This window comes from Camelus bactrianus, chromosome 20, assembly GCF_048773025.1.
Source record: "Camelus bactrianus isolate YW-2024 breed Bactrian camel chromosome 20, ASM4877302v1, whole genome shotgun sequence".
In the NCBI taxonomy this organism is placed as follows: domain Eukaryota; kingdom Metazoa; phylum Chordata; class Mammalia; order Artiodactyla; family Camelidae; genus Camelus; species Camelus bactrianus.
In genome coordinates this window covers 34,130,438-34,156,681 of record NC_133558.1, presented here as the reverse complement: position 1 = coordinate 34,156,681, position 26,244 = coordinate 34,130,438, and the positions used below count along the sequence as shown (strand labels likewise).

The window sequence follows — 26,244 nt, the reverse complement described above, 5'->3', positions numbered from 1 at the left end:
GCTGCAGCAGCCTCGGGTCCTTCGGTAGTGGGAGGTGCTGGCTTCCGTGACATCTGAGAAGGTGGAAAGGTAATTAACCAATAAGAGACAAGGTGTTACTGAAAAGTGGGGTTCGCGCACCTGATTACTAATTAATCAGGCGTGAGAGCACCTTGTAGATGCACTCACTATTTAATTATAGCAGCCTCTCTTGGCAAAGGAGCATATGTTCCCAGCTTAATCTACTGGTTTATACTGACATCAAATTGTCATTATCAGAAAGAATCAGGCCTTTTGATTATTTCCACTAATTTATTGAACACTTAAAATTAATGAACCCCAGGCCTTTTAAATGTGCTCAGTTGGTTTGGAAGATGGGAGGAGGGGGGTGGGGTGGAGAAAAGCCTTCATTAAAAGGACAATTTGTTTGGGGAAAGGTAAAGCAAATACATTTCATGGGTGATCTGAACTCTATTGGTGAAAAATGCATGCATTCTGAAAGTGGAGCCTTCAAACCGATAGAGAGGAAATGGGATGTGAGGGGTGCCCTGCTGACCATCATTGGCCTCCACAGAACATATGGTTAAAGGATTCCCCCCCTCCCCTAATTATTTATGTGCCAATTCTCTAGGAAACCTCACTGCAATTAAGTTTAATCAAATAAAAGCAATCACAACCAAATGCTGGAAATCAATTGTTCAGCTAACTAACAAGGACTTCCTTTTTTTTTATTTTGAAAATTTTCTTAGGTTGGGGAGGATTTAGCATAAAGCCATCTTTCTTCCATTGGCATATCTTTTGTATTAAGGGAATCTTTGTATCACATCCAAGTGGTGGCTTTTTGTTTTCAGTTTCAGGTGAAGGCCAAGTTCAAGTGAGTCTCCAGGTGAGGGAAGGTGTGTCCCCAACTATTTCAGGTGAGTATTAACCCACCAAATAGACTGCCTGGCACAGCAGAATGTCCTCCCAGAGGTTCATAAATTCTTCCCATCACATTGTTTGTAGGGCAGGGATCAGCCCGAACGCTTTTATGTCTGACAACAATTTATTGTGTGACCCCTACAGCTAAAATAGATGTCTGCATGTCAGAGAAAGATATAAGAATGGTGCACTTCAGAACATTGGAAAGGAAGAATTACGACATGTAAATAAGCACATTTCATAAATTACGGACCATATGTGCACACAGGAGTCCAGATCTGTAGATGAGTCACTAGACCCCCACCAAATGGAAAGAAAAAATTCAGGGTATCTCAGAACTTTAATTGTTCCCAGTAATTTCAGGAAATCAGGGTAAACAAATCGTCCCCAAAGTCAGATGGTTCTGTGAAACCTTTCTAACTCATAAAAGCTAAACTCTCAAAGACTAAATGACTCAGAAGCACCTTCTAATGTATTTCATTGTTTGTTTTTGTTTATCCTGAGTCCGTTTAACTATACATTTGCAGCAGGGATAAATCTTTTCAAAGGCTGAGTTTTCCTTTGATTTCCAGTGGCATTTTTGTGTGTGTGTTATGTCAGAGAAGAGCCCAGGCTAATCAGAAAATGATCTAATTCCTCCGTTTAAATTAATAAGTAAATGAAGTTGCAGGTATTGGACTAAAACGCTAAGCTAGAAATACGGACAATGACTACTCCACGCTTATGGGACTAAGAAACACGTGATTCTTTGTTTTTATGTCTGTTTCTGAGCTGCCATAGCATTGGCTCTTTAGGTCCTTGGTTCTTCATCACTTTTTTTCCTTTAGGTGCCTCAGAAGGCTTTGTTTGTTGGCTGCCTCTCACGGGAGATGTGGGAGCTGTAATGGTGGACACGATGGAATGGTCTTTGACTTCATGGGGGCCTTATGGTCACCAAGGAATGTCAATCAAGTGACTAATCAAGGAATAAGTTTCTTTTAAAATAACTGTTACCAAGGAAAAGTGTCTTACAATTCTCTCCTCTCTGGTTGTCCCAAGAAGAGATTCGATCGATTGATTGGGTCAGTCCCCATTTTGTAGGGGACCTACCTGTTCGGGGAGCTCTTGTGCCAGGCCCCCTCGGAGGACACCAGACCACCTATGGGTGGCCGCTCCTGGGCCAAGCAGCTTAAGTCTGCATGACATGCCACTCAGCACTTAGTGTGACTATTTCTGTCTTCGGGACTCTTTGGAAGGACACTGTGGGTGGCCAGTATCCAGGGCTTTTCAGCAGGGGTCAGTTTAACTGGGAGATGATTCACTTGGCCTGTCGCTTACAGCATGCTGAATGAATGGAAAGCTGATGCTTCATAGAGTTGTAGAGTTTTAATAAGGGAAGGAACCTCACAGGCTCTCCTATCCAGTTGCCCCATTTTACAAATGAGAGCACGGAAGCCTAAAGTTTAGTCACAACAGTAGTGAGTGGTTGAGCCTGGATGAGAACTCGTTTCCAGCTCAGTCCAGTGTTCTTTCTGCTATACCTTGTAAACCCCAAAGTGTTCAGATTACTTTTGGCATATATTAATTTATGAGTTAGATTAAAATCAACTATATATAGTCAGTTTTCCTAGCCTACATAGGTTGGGATAGAAAACTATCCTGAGACACAGGACACAGGGAGTTACAGAACTAGTCCATTACCATTCATTATATTCAAATACTTATTATTAATATAGTTCAAAGACGTTGCTTGATTTCCATGGTGTGGGGTCTGTGTGCTAATGTCAAAATTTAAATGTGGGTGCATGTTCTGTTTAATGGAGAGCTCTATGGAAAATAGAACAATGTTTGCAATATCAAAGAGTCTTTGACAAACTAAGAATGGAATAAATAATGGAGTTTCATCAGTACATTTACCCACTCAGAGATCCAGTGAGTATGTAATGCAGGAAAAACATTCCGGGTTAAGGTGTTCTGCTGCAGAGCCTGTCAGCTCACTCAGTTCATTGAGGGCTTAGTCCTTGTACGAGATCGTGCTCATCCTTGTGGGGACGTTGTGGACGGGAAACTCCAGAGGCAGCAGGAACTAGGATACGTGTGGGCCAGTGCTGGGAGAGGCAGAGGAGGTGGTGCTGGTGAAGGTTGTCATCAAGGTGCTGAGTGGACTTGGGCTAAGGATTTATGCTAATTTGGGTCAAGATGGTACCCAGGTTTGTGAGGATCCCAATGCAAGTCTTTTATTCTCCTCCAGCACTGTGGCTTCCCTGGCTTCCTCTCAGTGTCCACGATGCTTTTTAAAAGATGGGAGAGAGGAGGCGGGTGAAGCGACCCACACTAGGGAGAGATAAAAATATTTCCGCAGAGTCTTTACCTCAACCGTGTTGTCTTTTCAGTGGGGGCTCATTGCAAATGATGCCAATAGTCGTATCAGAATATTCAGATGATCAGATAATCTCTTCTTAAATATGCCATTCCTTTCGCCACAGATCTAAGTTTCTTTCTTTTCCTCTAGTCTCTGAATCTAGTCAGTCTTTCTCCTGTTTAAAGTCACCCTACCCCTTCCAGCAGCTTCTGAACTTTATCAGTGAATGACTCTTTATCTTGTGAAGTTAACCTCTCCGTCTTTCCTGTGTTCGGTGCCTCTCAATTAAAAAAAAATCAAAGCAAAGCACAATTCGTGGATACTGTATCCTTCTCTAGTTGACATCGCTCCTGCAAACTTCCCAGAAGACCAGCCTCCTTCTGATGAGGAGCCATAAAAAGCTGGGGTAGCTGAAGGATTAACGAGGAGAAAGCACTATTTGGCTCATGTACCTAGTTGAAGACCCTCTCAAATTGTGGTGGTTGTTGATTTGACAAATTTGAGAGGAAAGTAGGGGTGAGGGCTCATCGCGAAGGCTGGTCCTGACCAAGACTCCAGTTTCAAAAGAAGTCTAATTTATCTAAAAGTTGGGAAGACAGATCAAAGTCTGAGGGTTTCAAATCTTAAAGTTGTCCATTCCTCAATGAGCTTTTATTTTTTAATTTTTAAAAATTATTTCTTAAATTGAAGTAGAGTTGATTTACAATGTTGTGTTAGTTTCTGGAGTACAGCAAAGTGATTCAGTTATACATATATAATTATATTCCTTTTCCTATTCTTTTTCATTATAGGCTGTTGCAAGGTATCAAATATAGTTCCTTGTGCTGTGCGGTAGGATCCAATGTCTTGCCTTCCTCACTTCCAGTGTGTTCCTCGATCCACTGTAATCCACAGTGGCTTCCACCTCCACCACTCCACTGGGACCCTCTTCTCTTGATCATCCATGCCCTGGTTGTCACATTCAATAGTCACTTCTTGTTCCCTCTTTTATTGGAACTTTGCTATTAATGACATAATGCTATTAACATTCTCCATTTCTTCATCGTCCAAGTCATTTCCCTCTTCTGGTTCTCCCTGTATGTCTCTGATGGCTTCTTTAACTCTTTAAGTTTCTTTTCCTCCCCACTTTCTATGTTAAAAACAGTTGTCTAGAAGCCTGATGTTAACTGTATGGGCATCTAATAACTCTGCAGGAGACTGAAACATAGCCTTCTCTTCTTATTTTAAGGCAGAGTGGTATAGAATGATCAAATTCGTTCATTATTATATCCCTTAGGATAGCTACCTTAAGGTTTAGTTTGTCCAATTAAAAACCATTTCAACCCTCTGTAAACAAGAGTGTAGATGATGACAAAGGTGAAGAATGTTTGCTTCCAAAGCTGTGATAGAAAAATTGAAGTAATTAAGGTTTTTTTTTTTTGAGGCTTGGAGTAGGATTTTAAGGAACCTGGTCATTCCTTGTTTGAAAAATCACTGGATATAAGAACATCTCTCTATGGCCTTGGGGATGTTGGTTAGTGGCCACTTCAACAAATGCCCCCACCCTAACCCTACCTGGGGTGTAGTATTGCAAAGGAGGCAAAGTTGGAAGGAAACTTAGGCCCCATATTATTGGTGTGTATAAATATTCCTAAAGCCTCTTTCTGAGTGAGGCTTGTTCCCAGACACTGCCTGGTTTCCACAGCATGCGGTGTATTTTGTGCTAATTAAATTGCCTTGGATTTCTACCTGACCGCAATCCATATACTTTTACATTTCCCCAGGGCCCTAATTAGACCGTGACCACTGGGGAGTTGGGTTCAGGTAGACAAAATAGTTGGGTGTTCTCCATGGTTCTGACCTCAGGCATTTTCTCTTTCCACACTGCAGTCCCCTGGAGCCATCACAACCATGCTCAGATTTTCAGTTACGACCTCTGGACCAATGATGCCCAAATCCGTCTCTCTGACTCAGAGCTCTCTCCCATCCTTCAGAGTCACAGCCATCCCCTGCTTGCCATATATCTCCTCAGAGACACCCCAAACTCTTTGTGGCCCAAACTGAGTTCATCGCTGTCTGTCTTCATGGCATCCCTACCTGACACCACTGCTGGAAACCCAGCAGCTACCGTTGGCTCCTCCATCTTTGTCACCCTTCCCACTCTGAACTCTGGTTATTCCTCCAGCCTGACCACCTGCCTCCTTCCAGCTCTGGGACTCAGCAACACCAAACTGCTTGTAGTTCCTCCACGTGCTCTCTCATTTCTTGTCACTGCGTGTTCTCATCCCTCTGGGGTGCAGACTCTCACCACATCCCCTCACCGCCACCTCCCCCTTTAGGCTGGTAGGTCCTAAGCCTTCACAATGCAGCTCAGATGCTTCTTCTGCAGGAAGCCTTCCCTGGCAATGTCTCACTGCCTCCCTTGGTCAGGAACCATTAAAGAGAACGCCCTTCAGTGCTCTATTCCCCCAATATTTACTTCCGTACTTACACAACGCTGTTACCCCCTTGGGGGCAAGCACGACATTTTATGCCTTTTTGTATCACTATTCTTAGGACACTTCTGATAGAGAAGGCACCCATTATCCATGCTGGTGAAATTAGCAAGTAATAGATAAGATTACCCTCCATTACCTGAGTTCTTGAATCTCCCAGAATTTCTCCCTTGCCTGAGAAGAAAGTATTTTTCATAGGACAAGTACGTTTCCCCCCAAAGACCTAATTTCATTTATGGTTTACTTTGAACTTCTTAAGTTAAGGCTGAATAAAAGAAGGTCTGTCCTGGAAGAAGCACATTTGGTCTATGAATCTTTTCATCCTCCTCTTTTGAGACAGTCTCTCTGGCCTTCTGACTCTGTTAGGGATCACATTCCAGAAATGAACACTTGGGTACCTTTCAGCGTGGTGCGGTGCAGTCTCCACTGGAAAGGATTAGATTTATGTTTTGATTTCCTGAAGAGGGCAGTGGGATGGTGGAAAAGAAAATGCCATTTGATCATCAGTGGCTGAATCAATAAAAACCAGGGGTAACATACAAACTGTATGTACATTACTGCAGTGAGAGGTGTTCAGATTATTACCCTGCCTTTAATTGCATTAAGAGCTGTATTAATTGCATTAATACCCTTTGACTTAGTGATTCCATTGCTAAGATTTAAGAATAAATTATGAATCCTGGCAGGTTTGCTTGGAGATACTTAATATTACATTCTTTATAATTTAAAAAGAAAGTAGAAAAAGCCTAAATGCCAAACATAGAGGCTTAAATAAATTATAGATCTTTTATATGATAGAATATTATGTAGCCATTAAAAGTATGTTTACAAGGAGTTTTAGTGACATTAGAAAACAAATATATATATTTGTACAACTGAACATGATGCTGTACACCAGAAATTGACACATTGTAACTGACTATACTTCAATAAATAATAAAAAAAGAAAATGCATATGAAAACCTGCTAAGCAAAGTAAAATAAGAGCTGAATGTAAAATCGCATGTGATAGGGTCTAAATTATATAAAAATGCTGAGAAATTCTGGAAGAAAATACAAATAAAAGGTTAATGGCTGTTACCTCTAGGTGGCGAGACAGCAGGCAATTAGTATTTTTTCTTCTTCTTTCTATATTTGCATTTTCCAAATGTTTCACAATTAGCATATGTTACAATATTTATAATAAAGGTGAAACACAAACGTTTAATAATGAAAGAAGAGTATATTTTCCCAGAAGTGGAAGTCATCTAAGGATTAAATCATTACTTGCTTTATACGTGATGACATGTTTTTGTGGAAGGTTATTAACCGTCTAAAGGCAGCTACTTTGGGAAGCGACTGTCACCAGCATCCTAACATAGGGATCGAATTTGCAAGTTGTCATTGTGAATCAGATTTTCATAGTTACCTTTGCTGTTTTCCTTTTGTTTTCTAGCTTCTACCTTGGCACCTGAATCGATTTTAAAGTGGTCCCTCCCTGAAGCGTGGGAAGGCGTGGAAGAGGGCTGGGGAGGACACAGCGGTACCATTCCAGGCCCTGGGGATGACGTCCTGATTTTACCCAGTGAGTGAAACAATCTATGGGTTAACTAGTCACAGACAGACTGGACCAGGTCAGTCTCATTGGGGATTATCTGTCACTCAAATACATTGAACAACACAGTAAAGAATGTGGAAGTGAGTAGGTGCTTATGTCTACCACCTTCTCTTTGGGGGTTATTCCAAGAGAGGAATTTCATAACCCAGTAAAAATGAGAAAAAATTGTTCATTAAAGGTTCACCTCTATTAAAGGTGGGGTAAATCATCTTCATACCAAAAAAACTGCTAACTGGGTAATTTTTCTACTGTGCCAGAGAACAGATTTATAGAAATTTCTAGTATCCTTATGTTTGAAAGACACAGAGTATATAGAAAGAAGCAATTTGCAAATACCTCCTTATCTTTGGCCTTTGTGAGTCTTTTAAAGGTAGTCCTGAAAAAAATGACAAGGCCTTCTGTTGCCATGATTTTTCAAAAATGCTGGAAAAGGAACAGATAAATAAAATGGAAAAATAAGCCTATCAATCTGTCTATCATCTGTCTATCTATGTAAGCTCTCATCTGTTTATTCATCCAGCTACCTGGAACTCTTTTTGTGTACATGACAAAGGAAAAATGATTCCTCACTCAGATTTGTAGAAATAGACACCATACTTCTAAAATTCTTCATTCTTAAGAGAGAATTCTTGAAACTCCCAGGAAATTTCCCTAGCCTGAGAAGGAAATCTGTTATAGACCAGATATATTTATTTCCTCTAAGAGACCTATTTCCACTTACGTTTGCCTTTAATTGTGTTAATGAGACATAGAAACTAATTTATTTCCACAAAATGCCCTTATCTTGAATTTCTTCTCTGTCCGTATCCGATGTGTTACTTCATCTAGGCCAAGGAAGGTCATACCTCGGCTATGTATTTTGACAATGGATAATTTTTTTTTAAATGGCAGTACTAGGGATTGGACCTGGGACCTTGTGCACACTAAGCATGTGCTCTACCACTGAGCTCTAGCTACCTCCCCCGCTTACGGCGTACTTTGAACATCTTACGGTAATACTGAATAAAAGAAGATCAGTACTGGAAGAAGAATGTTTAGTCATCTGTGAAATAATAATAATGCTAGAATCAAACATTTGTGGACCACTAACAATATTTGGAAATCATGCTCCATATATGTACTAATTTAATCCTCACAATAGCTCTGTAATACGAGTGACAACATCATCCCTGTGTTTACTGACAGAGTAAACAGAGGCCCAGAGCAGTTAAGTAACTTGTCCAGGGTCCCACAGTTTGCAGTTCAACAGAGTCAGGGTTTTGACCCAAGTGGTCTGCCTCCAAGTCTTTATTCTTAACCAATCAAGTTCATTCCCTTTCTAAAAGGACTAAGAGTAAACAAAAAGAGTCATTGTGGTGTTTGCTTTATTTACGATGGAAATGAAGGCAAAAAGATCAAAACATACTGACCACCATTCTAGGCATTTTGGGATTGGGGATGGAGGTGCCTGTGTGACTGTGGACACACAGAGGTGAGGATGGAGGGAGTGGGCTGCCCCAAAACAAACTTAAACTGTGATGACCACCCCACTCCCACGTCCTCCACCTCTCTCGATGGAGGATGTAACTTTTTGAATAAACAATCTCATGAGTCATTTCTATACAGAAAGGAAAAATCTGTTCTGTCTCAGCCATCTCTTTGATGAATCTAGCCAGTGGATTAGCCCTGGGCTATGGTTTTTTCCCACTAAGCAAGCTGTTTCCCCCCCCACTCTGTGCAGGAAGCAAGAGAAGCTTTTGAAGGTTGCCAAGTGTTTAACATCCTTTGGGACCTTAACACTGAGTGAGGAGGGAGCAGTTCTAGCTCTCTTGCTTGGCACTGCAGTTTGACTGCATCCACTGTGTGCCCCGGTTGCTGGGGGCCCCTGGCGTTCTCCACCATCCTTTATTCCCTCATTCATGGTCCGCTGCAGAAGAGCCCAAATTCTCCATGAAGCTGCCCTTAAATCAGTGCTTTGGAAAAATGTGTGGGCGGCCCGGGTGTTGGATGTCTGAAGGATCTCCCAATTTGTCCTTCAGTGTGATTGGGTAAATCAGAGAAGTTAAGATTTTTAAATTGTTACTGTTCATTATTTAGTTTTCAATCGGAAAAAGAAGTGAATGAAAACAGATTTGTAATACATAATAGGCGAAGTCCTTGTTTCTTGTGGCCTCGCTTCTCTTCTCTGTGAAGCCCTGTTCTAACTCCAGGAAGTTACAGCCGCCAGCTCTTTAATCCCTGGTTCTGTTCAGTTTGGGGTCTTACATAGGCGCTGTTCTGGCTGAGTTTTCCCTTCTGATTTTTGGCAAACCCTGTTATTCTGACCCCTGATGGACCTTGGGATTGAATTTACCTCCTCTTTCTACTTGTAGCTTTGTCTTCTTGACTTTTTTTTCTGGCTGTCCTGCTTTCTTTCCTTCCCCACCTCCTTTGAATCAAGTCACTTTGTTCACCCAAGTCTGGCACAGAATAGACACTAAGAACGTCACACATGCCATCCACAATGTGATACCAGAACTAAGTCTTTGGGTTCGGCAGGATCGGCCCAGCACAACTATAAGATTCTACGGTCTGTGGAAAATAATGCCTTGTCCTTGGACCAGCATCTTAACAGTTAAGATTTTCCCAACGACAATGACGGTACCCGCAACTAAGACTGGAGTGCCAGGTGCGTGCGAGCACTGGGCTAAGTGTTCTGCGTGGATTTTCTCAGTTACTCCTCAAGCCGCTCTATGAGTGGGTCCTGGTTGTGTCCTTGTTTTTATAGCTGAGGAATCTGGGACAGAGAGAGGTTAAGCAACTTGTCCAAGTTTCACCCAGCTAGTAAGTAAAAAGATTGGGGAAGGAAATGAGACAGTGTGATTCCAGAGCCCTAACTCTTTTATATATATATATATTATTAATATGTTTAATAATATATATATTTAATACATATATATATTTAAAACTCACCATTCCTACTTGCTCTGACTCATTCCAATCAGACTAAATATTATACTGAATTTATGCTTCTCTGCTTACTGTTCACATTGCTCCCTTCACTTGGAATTAAAAAAAAAATCTATTTATTGAATACCTAGCATATGTCAAATACTCTACTTGAGGAAGTCAATCTTACCACAGTCTCATTAGGGGCACACACATGGAAAAACTGGTAAATTTCCAAAGAGGTATGTGATGCAGTAAGCCATTGGTAAAAGTATCTGGTTTGCATCTGGTGGCAAACATCATTGGAATTCAAGTTAACATTCCTTTCTAATTCAGTTTAACCAACAATAACTGGACACTCACTGTGTTCCAGGCCCTGTACCAGGTGCTCCTGATCTGGGGCTCCAAAGGCAAGTCAGATACAGCCACGATCTCAAAGAGCTAGTGACTTAGCCGGGTTAATGAAGCTCATAATACATCATGACACACCAAGTAGCTGTTAACAATTTAGAATCAAAGCATCTCAGGCGGGTAGAAGAGAGATTGCCTCATGGAGGAAGAGGCGTCTGAAGGAGATCTTGAAAAATGGGGAACGGCTCTGAGGGGCCCTTAGGAGACACAAAGATCTATTTGTGGGTGGTGGTGGTGCATTAGAGCTATCGGATGGGCTGTCAACTAGGACGAACCTAGGTTCACATTTGGATTCTGACATTTACCGACTGCGTGACACTGGACAAATTTTAAGGCTCTCTGACCGTCATCTATTACATGAGGGCTATAATTAGTGTATCATCACTTTGGGAAGATTAAATGGGCTAACGTCAGCACACGTGACCCCTGCATGGAGTGTTGGCCGTCATGGAATTAAAGGTGAAAGCTGGGAGTTTTAAGGTAGCAGGAGCTCATTTCCTTCGTTTTTCCATCTGGCTGCCCCTCTTGGCCTCTGGTATTAGCGACACTTTGTATTTGCTTTCCAATGGCTTATTATTTAATTTTCACAACATCCTTGGGAGCTAAATAGGTAATAACTATTATTACAGTAAAAACCCATTTTTACATAATATGATTTTAATGGAACTGCTGATTTTACAAAATGAAAGTGACTGGTAAAGAAGATTTAAGTGATACTTTTGAACCTCTAATATAATTTTATGATGTTTTGTGTATTTTAATTCATTAATAAAGGAAATGTGTAGAACATTCCTATCATTATTCAAATAGAATAGCATAATTTTTCAATAAAATTCTTGGGGTAAATGGCCTATTTCCATTTTCTGGGAAATCAATTTTATGGAATGACCTCAGACCCATCCTATTCCATAAAAATAGGACTTTACTGTACTAATAAAGGATATCACTGTTTTAAGTATGGTACCATTTTCCTTCGAGGCGTTCTGTCTTTATAGACATTGGATTTTGAAAGAGCTGTAAATTCTTCTTGGTGGTATTATATGGGGTAAGCTGAAGTAAACATGAAGAATTTGCTTTTGTAGTTTATAACTTTGCTTCCCACAAACAAGGATATCTGACTGTCTTTGCCTCCTAAGTGCTGGGAGAATTGGCCTAAATGCGTTCAAGACGTCTTACAGAGTGGCAATAAGTTCTACCTAATAAACCAGGCAAATCTCAAACCCTCGCAAGCATAGCCGGTCCCTGGTCAGAATGACTCTGCCAGCTCGGGCTCCAGGTTTTGTCCTGAACTGACCTGAGAGAGATTGATGCATCTAGTTCTTTCTCTGCAGGAGTTTCCACCACAAAAGGATGATCCGCCTTTCGCACAGAGCAGGCTTCATGAAAGGAAAATGTGTTGTAATTCCAAGTGGTGGGGTTCTGTTTTGAAGGCCACAGACATGACATCACATTGCCTCCAGTGTGGTTTTCCTTCTCTGTGTGTGTGTGGTAGAGTTCATTTTCCCGTTTGACCTTGAGCTGTCCTTACTTGAAGGCATGAATGGAGGAGCACTGCTTTTCTTCCTTAACGGTTCTTCTGTTTGTCCTGAGTTTCAGTACTTGGGTAATTTAAGTGTTTGTGAGGCTCATCAAAGCCATGTGACGTTCAAAGACAGCAATGCTTAACACATCTCCTTGTTAAGTTACAAGACATTAGGGTTGGAGATACGAGATAAGATGATCGTAAATAAGGAAGTAATTTCTGTGGGGAAGGAATTTCTACAAAATATCATGAGGATAGCTTTCTTAGCTCGGCCACCTTTCTCTTACCGGAGAAGATAACTAATTTAGGATAAGAGACACGTAACGTGGAGATCTGGGTCTTCAACATCAACTGGAAACCAAATGTTTATAAATATTCCTATTGCCTCGAGGAGTTTTCAGACTTCCGGTCTTGTCCCATTGGGTGGCCCGGAAAAGTCACACAAACCATCACTCCATTTCTTCTGGATTACTAGCAAGTGGGAAGGGGAAGTGAGTTTGAACTTGAGTGACTGGGGTCCTTGGTGGGATGCGTGGCGTCTGAGCGGTGACTGCGGGAATACGTGTGTTCTGGAAATTTATCACTACTGAGCAAACCACCTAGAAACTTAAGAGGTCAAAACATACATTTTATTTTGTTCACAGCTTTGTGGGAGAGGGTTAGGCTGGGGTATTCTTGTTGGAGCCTTTGATGCATTGCAGTCAGCTGGAGGCTGACCTGCATCCTCTGAAGACCTGACGTGGCTGTGGGTTCCAAGAGGGCTCACTCAGGCAGCTGGTGGTCCACGCTGGTTATTGGCTGGGAGCTCCGCCAGGGCAGGCAGCTAAGAGGCCTCGATTCCTCCCCACCTGGGTTTCTCCGTGGGGCTCCTTGGGTTTTCTAACAGCGTGGCAGCTGGATCCCAAGAAGGAACAGCCTAGGAGGGCATTCCCCAAGAGTGAACAGTCCAAGAGACTTGGGTGACAGCTGCGTGCTTTCTGAGCCATCCTAAGCTGCATCGGAATATCATGACCATCACATTCTCTTGATCAGGCGGGGCACTCAAGCCAGCCCAGACACAAGAGGGGAGAATTAGACTCTACTTCCATTGGGAGGCATAGCGGAGGACTTGCAGCTGTCTTTAATCTGCCCCTGCGTGCATGTTTGTGTGTGAGTGAGTGTGTGTGTGTGTCTGTGTGTGTGCGCGCGCGTGTGTGCATGTATGCAATTAAGAGCAGATGTACCTGACTTAATTCAAGAGATTGGAGTGTTTTAGGGTCTGGTCAATTTGTGCTGTCTTCCCTCTCTGAGCAGACTTTATTTAGAATCTGTTGGCTTACATGAGGCAGACGTTGAAGAACACCAGGAGACAGACTGGTCAAAGGAGTTTAGTTCTTTATTCTCTTCTACCGACTATGTTAGGTGTTACCGTATTGCCCCTTCACTGCCTGAAAGCGGGATTCCTCACCCTTCAAACATACGGGCCCCTGATCTGGGATTTCTCACCTTGAGATGGAAATGGATGTGTTTGGGTTGCAACCTGTGCCCGGATCTCTACGTGCATGACCAGAAACCTCTTCTTGGAAGAGAGAGTGCGATGGGATGAGGGGAGGAATGGACCATGAATACACTGAGCCTTTTGTTTCTTTCAGGGCAGAAATGAAAAGTCCGCCAGGACAACAGTCAAAATTTATTTTACCTCATTTAGGACACGAACAGGAAAGCTATTCTTAAAGATTTTATGGGGAAGAACAAACGAATATGAGTTGAAGAGGTCCTCTGGACACAGAAATTTTAATCAGCATTACAGTCAAATAAAAATAAGCAAATAAAGAGAAAATCTGAAACCAGAGATCAGAGGATCCTTAGATACTGTGTAAATCTCCTTTTAGGCAGTTTCTTACAGGGGAGCACAGACGTCCGTGAACCTTGCTTATTACTGAAGGGTATTGAGACCGTGTCCTTCCCATGAGAAGGAAGCATCAGGCTCCCAGACTCCATGGAGTGAGTGTTTCCACAGACCTCCCCAAACAGTTGTGAAGTGTTTAATGTAAATTGATTTTTCGTATATCCAGTTATTTGAGAGGATACTGTAGAAGCTTATTATCAAAGGCAATCTCAGTGCAAAATCCTTTGCAGTGTGGACTCCTCTGATGAATTGAATGATTCCTGAGCGACTTATTTTATTTTGGGTGTTTTTCCATGGATTTAATTAGTATTAGTAAACTTTAATATATACATAAAAATATGAGTATGTAGAATTGTTGAGCTGGTAGGGAGCTTAGTGAAGCTTGACTCAAATGAGCTCCTAATTTATGACTGTTTCATAAATTGTAAAATCCTATGAAATACATTAATGTTATTGCCCAAACTTACATGACGTTTTGGTACCATGGATAAGAGTAGAATTTGTCTCCTTGTTTTCCACTCTGTGTTGTGAATTGCCTTCTAAAATTTGTAAGAAGGAATGCTACTGCTTCATTTGGTACATTTTAGGTGATCTGTGTCCCTGAAGTAGGTTTACATTTGAGAGACACAGTTGGAGGCTAGGGAGTTCCTATTAGTTGCAGTAACTCTAATTCAAATGACTTCTTGCAAAGGAATAGCTGAAGTGCCCCGACTGCCGACCAAGACCTGTGACACAGAGTCCTTGCCAGGGGCGGACAACTGGGAGTTGAGTTTTTTTTAAATAAAGTACTTTTACAACTATTTATGTTTTCCCCATACAAGTTAAATTTCAATTAAAATAACAGCAGAGATTTTTATTTCCTGTAAGTGACAAAAGGAACATATAGATATATTAAAATAAATTGATACCCTTCCTCTGATCTCTGCTTGACTCAATCATGGTGCTTGTTTCTGGGCTAATGAGAACTCACTCACAATCTTCTCCTGGGACCCAAGTCACGTAGACCCTGACACTCTTTACGGCTTGTTAACTTGCTGGAACTAATTGGCGTCTTAGTCTAATTGAGTGGTTTTTCCAGACTCTTCCCTGTCCTTACTCACCTGAGAAACAGCCTCATTGTCATAGTCCATTAGAATTAGGATCATAGCAGTTTTCTAGGTGGGGACACAATTCCCCAGGGTTTGCAGATCATAATTCGGGTTGGGGGATATTGGCAAGTGTGAAGTGTGTAAGAGACCCAGGGCTCATTTTGGTACTTACCCCACTTTACAAACTCCTAACTGCAGTCTCCCAGAAATGTGACCCTTCTGGGCACGTGCGTTCTAGCCCGGGCGATGCCTAAGAGGGCTACCTGTAAAACACCTGTGGTGCTTTTCGTCCATCGCTACAGGTGTGATTTCTTTGCTCCAGTAGCAGCTTCTTTCTCCATGTGTAGTTTAAAACTACTTGTTAGAGAAATTATGCATTATTTTTCTCGGGACTTTTAAGAGTACTTTGACCTTCACAGCACTAATTACAGACTTCCTAGCAGCAACACATGCATTGGTGGTTACTATGGAAAAATACAAGAATGATAAGAAAGCGGAAGTGGCAGGACCTGGCATTTTATTGATTGTGAAGGGCAAATGTGAATGAGGCTGACTGAAAAGATGAGTCAGAACCTTCGTGCCTGGGTGAATAGCTAGGTGTGCCATCAATAGAAATAGAGGATGCAGGGGAAGAATAGGTTTGGCAGGGAGGATAATAAATTCCATTCCATTCCCAACTAAATTTTATGTGCAGATGCCTAGATGGTCACAGGAAATGTGGACCAGGAGTTTGGGAAGGAGGCCAGTTGGGAATCTGGATTTCGATTTGGTAACCCTCAGAAGAGTTGACAAAGGAAGCCTTGGGGATTGAACTAGGGTTAGAGCCAGCAGGGGAGCCAGTGCTGAGAGATGGAAGGAAGTGGTGGAGATAGCATCTTGGAGGGAATTCTGATTTAAATGGCAGGAAGGGAACCCAGAGGAGAAGCAATCATGAAACCAGGAGAAGTCAGACAACAAAAGGCAAGAAAAGAGCGATACCAAGATGGTGGAGGTGGTTCACAGTAAATGTTCCACAGAGGTTCCAGAAGGATGGTAATTTAGAAACTGCCCAAGAAAAAAAAAGTACACTCTGTGAAGCCTCCTACAAATCAAATGCAAAATCTAATGCTTGTCTTGCCTTATAGTTTTACGCATCTGCTTTGGATCTTTATGAAAACCTTGGTAGAGATCAATGTCTTCAAGGATCCTCACCTCATTTTTTTTGAAGGTTATACTCCATTTATAGTTATTTTAAAATATTGACTATATGTCCCATATTGTACAGCATATCCTTGTAGCTTATTTTATGCATAATACTTTGTACCTTTTACTCCCCTTCCCCTATAGTGTCCCTCTCACCTTCCTTCTCCCCACTGGTAACCACCAGTTTGTTCTCTATATCTGTGAGTCTGCTTCTTTTTTGTTATATTCACTACTTTGTTGCATTTTCCAGATTTCACATGTAAGTGATAAGATACAGTATTTGTCTTTCTCTGACTCATTTCGCTTAGCATAATACCATCCAAGTCCATCCATGTTGCTGCACCGAGCAAAATTTCATTCTTTTTCATGGCTGCGTAATATTCCATTGTGTATATATACACCATGTCTTCTTTAGCCATTCATCTATGGATGGACACTTAGGTTGCTTCCATATCTTGGCAATTGTAAATAATGCTGATATGAACATAGGGGTGCATATATCTTTTCAAATTAGTATTTTTGTTTTTGTTTTGGGTATATACCCAGGAGTGGAATAACTGGGTCAATTGGTAACTCTATTTTTAGTATTTTAAGAAACCTCCATACTGTTTTCCACAGTGGCTGCGCCCATTTTACATTCCCACCGGCAGTGTACGAGGGTTCCCTCTTCTTATCAAGGGATCGCTGTATTGTGGTTAAAATTAAAAGCCCGATGAGACAGCAGCACTTCTAGGGTGGCAGCTGGGTTGTCCCTAGTCACTCTCTGGCTAGAATACTGCCAAGTATTCTAAATTAGTATGTCGCATAATGGGCTCAATCCAAAAGAACTGATCAACTTGTACAGTCAGTTTGGGAATATTGAATAGGCTGTATTCTCCAAGATATCATTGCCATTCCCTGAAGGGGTACAGTATTACACTGATATAAAGCAGCACAATAAATACCTTCTTTAAAAAATCCGTGGGAGACTGTATATAACTGTTACAATGAGTTCAATTCTGAAGGTAAGAATTGGAGGTCATATTTAAAACAGGCAGTAGTCCTCCAACAGAATACACTGGTTAAGTCCTTTCAAATTCAGAATACTGAAAGCATCATCCAGAGATTTTTGAGATTTATTTTGGGATGTTGATATTAAGAACTCATGTCTTTAAAGCCGTTAGTAAATGGAGTGACCAACTGCTCTGGTTTATCCAGAATTGAGGGATTTCCTGGGACAAAGGAGTTTGAGCGATAAAACCTGGAGAGTCCAGAGCAAACCAGCATGACTGGCCACCCTACTAAATCACCTTGAAAGTTCTTACCAACCCTCTGGTCTGTGAGCCGCACTGCAACAAATTTGCTGAGAATTAATGCAATTTTTCCTTGACTTAAATGCAGAAAACTTCTCCTTTACCTAGTTTTATTCCCCCAAGAAATTTGTCTCATGGAATTAATATTCTTGGAGGAGACACAGGCGTTTCTTACCAGTGGAGGGGGACCTGAATGATTGCATATGTATTTTACCCTCCTGGTCGGGGCTGGGGAGGTTTGAGCCAAGTAAGGCACTGCTGCCCACGGCGCCCTTAATTTAGAGCAGGGCTTTTTTCACTTGCTCTAATTGAATTACTTCTTTCTCTCTTTACTTTATGGTCTGTTTTCCATGCAGATATTCTTGGAATGTCGGATTAAATAATTCATGATTTCCCAATTATTGGTTTAAGTAGAGTTGCCATTTCTTGAATTGATTATACTTTCTTGAGGGAGCTTTAAGATATGCAGAGCTTTAAAGATAAGAAGTCTGGCCATTAGACATACAGCCCGGCCAGCAGGGGCAAGAATATTTTAGGGACTCACTGTCGACCACACTGTTACACAGCCCTGGGATTCTGAATTTCTCATGTGCCCCAGGTCCCTCTGACAGTCTGGTGAAGCCTCGATCCATTCTCAGAGTAATATTTTTAATACATAAAATAAAGTGGGACTATAAAAGCAACCAGTTACAGTCTTACAGCTCTCAAAATATTAAAAATCAAGTTTGTGATGTAATAGTATGTGTGCTTCTGTATCAGAACATTGAATAACAATATCTAGGCTGTGATTATTATCCTAATGTAAATGTGGTCGGTGTAGATATTTGATGTCGTTGTAAAGATCAGAGTCCTGTGGTCAATGACTCCTCTCCCTGGAAGCCGGCGCTGTTCCTCGTCTGGAGAAGTCGGGGCTCGTGCCCCTGCCTTTGAACGTGAGCCTGGCTTTGTGACTCGCTTGACCAGTAGAATGTAGTGGAAATGATGTTGTGAGACTTTCAGGTCTAGGTCGCAAGAACCTGGAAGACTGTTCTGCCTGCATGTCTTCCTTGCTGTTGGGAGGCTCCCTACGGGGACAGAGCCCTCAGGCGATGGGAATCCCAGATCATGCAGAGAGGCCACCTTTTTTACACTGGTTGGCAGCCCCAGATGAGCTTGAGCTAGTAGCCGACATCAATCTCCAAGACATATAAGTCATCTCTCTAGGACATCCAGGCCAGGTGAGCCTGGGAACGGGGTATTGCTGACAACTCTGAGGTTTTATTCCCTCATTTGAAAACACATGAGAAATTTCTTATTTTATCCTTATGTCAATATTCCTCAGGATTTCTTATGTATGTTTAATAATGCTCCCTTAGAAGGGGCATTCCTACGTTCAGTTCACTAGGATCCACGTGGGCCCAGAGGAGTTCATGGCCTACACGCTATCCAAGAGAGTAAAAGTGACTAAAACTCCTTCTCAAAGTGAGCATTGTGACCTAATAAAATTAAGACCTCTGCTGTAGAAAACATACAAAGGGTTCTGAAGGCATAACCCTTGAGGACCTGAACTGGAATGAAGTGAGTCTAATTAGGTAAACCACACTGTAAAGCTAAAATAACCATGTAGATATTACCTAACACTAATAGTAAGTTTATGCAGAATTTCTCAAATGGTTTCCTATGAAATTAGCTTTTTATAACCACCACATGTAAGAAAGGTAACACCATCAAATGAGTTTAGGAAGTTTGGGACTAAACACAGAAAAATACTTTCTTTGCATCTGGTCTTTTCAAAACCCTTTATATGATAAGATGGATTGGGTAATTTCCAGAGGGGATGTGGTATGTGCTGTTTCTCAGAGTTGATTAAGCATGGAACCCTTTTATTCACAGAGCAGCTCGTGATGCCAGGGTTTTAGGGAAATGCTCTATGTCCAGAGTCCTCTCACACTTAACATAACACTTGCAACCACGCCATGAGGTTAGGTATCCAGTTGTATTAGGTAAGATTAGGTCTTCTGTGAACAACGAAGACCTGAAAAATAGAAGTTTTTATCTCTCTTATGTAAAAGAGAAGTCTGGTTCATGGCATCAGGGACTTGGATTCCATTTATCTTCTTGTTCTAGTATATGCTGTTCCCGCCTCAAAGTTACTCTGTGGCCCAAGATGTCTGCTGGAGCTCCAGCCTTTGCAACCATGTTCTAGGCAGCAGGAATTAGGAAGGACTCCTCCTCTAAGTCACATGTGACACTTCTGCTTACACATTTTTTGCCAAAATTTGGCTGAATGGCCATACCTGCCTGGAAAGGAGGCTGGGAAAGGTAGTCTTTTGGCTAGGTGACAATGTATCCAGCTGAAAATTGAAGTTCTTGTTACTAAGAGTTCCTTGTTACTAAGGAAGGAGAGAAGAAATACTGGAAGACAGCTACTGGTCTCTGCCATGATTCTCTCTCATTTTATAACTAAGGAAAATGGGCCCAAAAAGGGATGCCCAAGAAAGAGTTCAGAGGTCATGGAGACCGCACAGATTCAAATCTAGGCCAACAGATTCCTTGAGTCTCTCTAGTTCATTAATTATACTATCCCCACCTAAACATGGAGGGGTGGGAATCAAAATAGAGCCTTTAAAGGCTGGGATGTAACGGGTCACGGTGACAAACAGATACACCACTGTAAAGTACATTTAAGAGAAAGGTGGGAACATGTGTTTCTTAGAGGTACGTCCCCATGTTTGGAAATTAATAGAACTTGATTAACAAAAACCTGTAAGTGGGATGTGAGTGCCTTTGGCTCCGGATGCATTATAAAGGCCAAGGTTCTGTTTGTCAGGCTGCTCTGTGCCTAACGTCTTGTCCTCGCCTGCCTACATTTGTCACATCAGTGATGCTCTGTCAGCCCTGGATTCTGTCTGAAGCCATCTGTTTGCCTCTCTTTATTTACATGATAACATCACCTGATGGCAATTTGGTGTCTGGATCAAGAACATTAGCTCTTACCTGGATTGAGCTGGGCTCTGTCTGGTTTAACGGCAGTGGGCTAAGCCCTCCGGCTGCGTCTCTCAGGCGGCAGTTGGGTGTGGAGGGTGTGCACAGGGGTAGCGAGCTTGCTCCCCGGGGCCGGGACTGGGCTGTGCTCACAGGTGCACGTGGCAGGCGTCACTCTGCTGTCTGCCAGCAAGTGACGGGTACCAGCGGGAACTCCGCATCTTGGTGTTCCTGGGGTCCACGGTAGCTCCAGAACGGAGGAGACGTTCTCTGCGCATTTGTTAGATGAGTGAGGGAATGGTGAACTGGATGGAATGCCGAAGAATCCCGGCGCTGTCCTCCATTCCTACTCACGACATCCTGGCTGGATTTGCGGGGGAGCCTCGGGAGCGATTGTTGTGGGCCCAGCGAGGCCGGACGCCGGGGGTGGTTGCCCTGGCTGGTTCTGAGTCAGAGCGCTGGCACTGAAACCAGGCCCCTTCCTCTCCCCTCAGCGCATCCTAGTGCGGAAGGTGGTGTGGAGAAGTGCGTTCTTCCCGAGAGGTCTAGGGAGAGGTGTGCAGTGGGGTTTCCTCCCACAGGTCCAGGTATTTAGAATTCCGCTCCTCCGCACTGGCGCAGTTTTTTTTTTTCACTAAAACCCCAAGGAATAGGGAAGTGAGCAGGATGCTATAAAGGCATGAGTCTTTTTTCTCCCTTTTTAAAAGTTGAAGTAGAATTTATTTACAATGTTTCAGGTGTACAGCAAAGTGATTCAGTTATACATATACTTATACATATATATTCTTTTTCAGATTCTTTTCCATTATAGGCTATTACAAGTTGTTGAGTATAGTTCCCTGTGCTATACAGTAGGACCTTGTTGTTTATCTATTTTGTATATAGTAGTTTGTACCTGCTAATCCCAAACGCCTAATTTATCCCTCCTTCCCTCTTGTTTGGTAACCATAAGCTTATGTTCTATGTCTGTGAGTCTCTTTCTGTTTTGTAAACAAATTTATTTGTGTCATTTTTTTCTGATTCCACACATAAATGATGCCATATGATACTTGTCTTTCTTTGTCTGGCCTCATTTAGTATGGTCATCTCTAGGTCCACCCATGTTGCTGCAGATGGCATGATTTGATTCCTTTTTATGGCTGAGTAGTATTCCATTGTATAAATATACCACAGCTTCTTTATCCAGTCATCTGTCGATGGACATTTAGGTTGTTTCCATGTCTTATAACTAGGATTTATGCTTTACAATGCTACCTCTGGCAAAGAAATACAGACACGTACTCTGAATGTAGGGTGGCTCCCAGCTTGCTGACCCTTACATCCTCCTGAGGGACAACCAGAAAGTTAGCTCCTAGAAATAGAAATCTGTCTTTGAGATCCCAGAGCTGTAGGGAGATGAGAGCGGAGGCTGGCCTGGATGCTCCACAGTTCCTCCTTCCTCCTCAGGTGACACATCCTGCCTCTAGTCCCCTTACCTCACGTGGGTTGCTTTCCTTGTACTATGAAGTGGATCAAGAACTTGATTCATCATATGTGTTATCCTTTTTTGGCGGGGAGGGAGGTAATTAGGTTTATCTTTTTTAATGGAAGTACTGGAGACTGAACCCAGGACCTCATGCATGCTGAGCACACACTACCACTGAGCTCTACCCTCCCCCCCCCCCATTTGACTAAAAAGTTAAATTTAGCACAAGATTTGGCATGGAGCACTTTTGCAGCAACATGGACGGACCTAGAGATGACCAGACTAAGTGAAGTAAGTCAGACAGAGAAAGACAAATATCATATAGTACCACTTATATGTGGAATCTAAAATAAAGACACCAATGAACTTATTTACAAAACAGAAACAGAGTCACAGACATAGAAAACAGACTTCCAGTTACCAAAGGGGAAGGGAGATAGGGGTAAATTAGGAGTTTGGGATTAGCAGATGTAAACTACTGTATATAAAATAGATAAACAACAAGGTCCTACTATATAGCACAGAGAACTATATTCAGTATCTTATAATAAACTACAATGGAAAAGAATCTGAAAAAGAGTGTATATATATATACACATGACTGAATCACTATGCTGTACACCGGAAACTAACACAACGTTGTACATCAACTACACTGAAAAAAAAAAAAAAGGCCCGGCATGGTGTGAATACTCAGTAAATGCTGGAGCGAGTAAAGGGGAGGGACATGCAGGCACTGCCCAGTGGCTTCCTGCTGGACTGTTTCCAGGGATTTTGGAAACTGAAGGGAGGGCTGCCAGTGTCACTTGGAGAATCTTGGCAAACAAGGTCTGGGTGGAGGGTGGTGAGTCCCTAAGAACCTTGGCAGCTGACTAGGAGGCGCTGATCTCCCCGGGGGGCCGGGGTGGTCTGCTATGGAACCTGGTCTGGGAATCTCTCAGCACCAGCACTTATTTAAGTTCCTTGGGCCAGAGACTTCCACTGTGTGCGTGGCGCTTCCCACAGCTGGGAAGATGCTCTGTGGGAGGAAAAGCATGGGCTCATTCCTCTTCTTAATGGAGTTTTCTGAACTCGAGGGCTCCCAGCGGGTGCCTCTCATCTCCCTTCTCCCCTGGTGAGCGGGGGGCCTACGTTGGAGCTCCTTCTCTGCACAGCTTGCCCCCCACCTCCCCGCACCTTCCACCTGAGCCGATGACTTGGCCTCCCAGGGAGCAGCACCTGAGGAACTGCTGGGCCCGGGGTGGCTTCCAATCAGGAACTGAGAGCTCTCTGGGGATTTACTGCCTCCCTGCCTGCAGGCCCCCCGTGGCTTAGCATCTCCGGGGTTGTCACACCTCCTGCCGTTTTTTAGCTGGCAAGCAGCTTGCGGATCTTCTGTTGGCTGTGAAAGCCTTTCAGAGGTTACCTTTTCTCATTTGCATAGTGCGGCTGCACCTGGTTTTGTTTGTTTTCTTTTTTTTTTTTTTGGTGGAATTATAAAAGGAAGAGGGTGAACGAGAAAACATTAGCGCCTTCTTGGAGCTCTGATGTTGGCTACTGGGCAAATAGTTCAGGTGTAAATCGTCGTCCTGGTGAGGGCATCATTGTACCTGAGGGAATCCCAGTGGTACCATACATCCTTTTGGCTCCTACTGTATGGACTGGTGTGTATTTAATACTATCTTATGAGTCTGAATGAATTAAAAAGCCTTTTCACACTTAAATTATCTTACTCGTCTCGAAGTTCAGAGAAAGCTTTTGGCCGAGCAAGTTGGCAGTTCGAGTGGAAAGGGAAGGGAACGGTTAAAGGGTTTTAAACCGCTAAGGAGGGCTTTTCCATTTTTCTGGGAAAGCAGCAGTTTGCATGGAAATCACAGCTTTTATACATTAAGTATGGTTATGAGTCCTCCCCAAAGCTGTGTGAGAAATGTGGACCTTTTTTCCCAGGGGAAAAGGAGAGCGAGGGCCAAAGGGGCATGTAGCTTTGTGCCAAGAGTTTTTTCAGGTAACAAAGAGGAAGGAGAGACTGGTGGGTACTCAGAAAAGAGAGGATTTTTATTGATAAATAGTTTCGGCCATACCATGCTTAGTTCAAGCCCCACTCAGAGAGGAAAACTTTAACCACAAATTTTAGAAGACTTGACTATTTTACTGTCTTCTGTTTTCCCATCCTAAATCCCCCGCGTCCCATCCCAGGCAAACCCAAATCACATTGCGTAAGGAGGACCACACCAGCATTTCAGTGCCAAGGGCTGGCCTTCCCTTTACAAGGTCCCGGATTACTTGAATAATAGCAGTCAGAGAGGCTGGGTTAAAATTAGAAGGCCATAAATTTTTTTTTTTTTTTTTTTTTGCAAGAGATGATGCAGGAATAGAAGAGGTATTCAGCTTTAATTTTTTGAGCCAAAAAAAAAAAAAAAAGGAATACATTATGTCAGGATAAGGCTGTAGACGGATAGGACACATCAAAGAGATTTAGGTCCTTCATTTAGCGATAGTATCAGTAAGTAACAGGACAGTGCTTATTACAGTAATTACAGTCGGGCTACTGGTAATCATACATTCATGTGTATAATGAGATAATAATACGACTTCAGTTTTTTTATGTGCCCAGCATTGTGTTCATATTATTTTATTTCACTGAAGCTTTATGAAGATGCTGTCATGTTGGCACCACGTTTTGTATACATGAGGAAACCGAGATCGAGCGCACAAATTCTTAACCTTTGCGTGCATAAGCACAACTGGGATGGTTGGTAAATACTAACGATTTGCATGGTGAGCCCACTCTGCAAATAGCATTGAAGCGGGACGTCCACACTTTTGGAAAACCCTGGCTCAGGATAATCTCCCCTAGAGCACACGGCCAGCAAAGACCGAGTCAGGCTGTGAATCCAGGTCTGTCTCGTCCCGGCTCCTGTGTCTGGGCTTTCCCGCCTGTTACTCTGCCCCCGAATGAAGCAGCAATACTTTCCTTGTTTGCCTTTTACATCCAGCGAGTATTACGTTTCCGTAACTTTAAAAAACAAGTTTATATAAGACACAAAAATCTTTCTTGACCAAAATAATATAATGACGTACAGAATAAGATATCAGAGAACCCTTTAACCCTTTCTTCTTACCTTCCCTTGGATAACTTCTATTCTCAGCTGGGGTCACACTGCTCTTTTTAATATGTGTATGTATTTATGTGATGTGTCGTTTTTCAGAATATTAAGTGAGTACTAAGCATTTGAGATGAGCTCACTTTGGAATCCAAATAACCACCTTATGAGTGTTAGTTTTTAGGATTATTGACTTGATTATTAATTATCTCTCTTTCATGATTCTCAGCATGTTTTTGTGTTTACAATTCCTTGTTTGCCTGCCCATGAATTCTTGTTCCATGAAGTTGTCTCCAGTTACCCTGGATGAGCAAAATTGCGAGGGGGAGAACTTTCTAGAGAGCAGTATAATCTATGCGAGGTACTGGAGTTTGGCTTTGACCAGCTGTTAATTTAGCAAGCAAGAACTGTGGTCAGAACAACTTAAAACATTGTACCAACTCCAGTCTCCACGGCAGCATCAAGACTTCCCTGGATTCGCAGACACTCAGCAGAGTGAAGCAGTTTACAATTATCCAAATGTAAAAATGGCAAAGATGGGGATAAATGGGAAACCAGATTACAAAACGAAATGTAAACTAAGGAACATTGGAAACAGAAAGTCAAAAAAGGCAAGTCAAGCAAGAGGAGATCACAGCCAACTCTCTCAAAACACTGCTGACAGTGGAAGGAAATTGTAAGTCTTACAAGGACAAGGAAAGAATTCAAGAAAAGGATCTCCCCCTCTTTTTGGCACACACACACAACTACAATTTTGCCTATGGAAAATTAAAAAAAAACTAGTCTCTATTTTAAATTTCAATTATAATTAAAATGTTTTAAAAATAATCAATGCATTACATTTTCAAAATTCAAAAAATGCAAAAAAAAAAAATACTCACTGAAAAATTATGTCTTCACCTCTGTCTTCCAGCCACCTCATTTTATTTTCTGGAAACAACAACGTTACTAGTTCCTTGGGTATCCTTCCTCAGGTATTCTACGTGGCATATACAGAATAAAAAAAAATTACGCATATTTTTCCTTAACCCCTTTCTTTATACAAATGACATAGTACAAACTGTGTTGTGCCCTGACTTAAAAGCTGTAATTTGAAGATTGTTCCATATAAATACATTAAGTGCTGCTTC

At 42.2% G+C, this 26,244-nt stretch overlaps 1 protein-coding gene across 12 annotated transcripts in view; it reads left to right on the top strand.

Annotated features, from left to right (window-relative positions):
• The window catches only part of PKHD1 (PKHD1 ciliary IPT domain containing fibrocystin/polyductin), a 369,459-nt gene that overhangs the window by 205,011 nt on the left and 138,204 nt on the right, over window positions 1–26,244 (top strand). For all 12 annotated transcript variants that reach the window (XR_012501162.1, XM_074348887.1, XM_074348889.1 and 9 more), the window contains 2 exons: window positions 831–896; window positions 7,151–7,279. Coding sequence is in view for 11 of the 12 variants with exons in the window: in XM_074348887.1 (XP_074204988.1) it covers window positions 831–896; window positions 7,151–7,279 (195 nt within the window). In the remaining variant the exon portion in view is untranslated. The remainder of the gene's footprint in view (window positions 1–830; window positions 897–7,150; window positions 7,280–26,244) is intronic.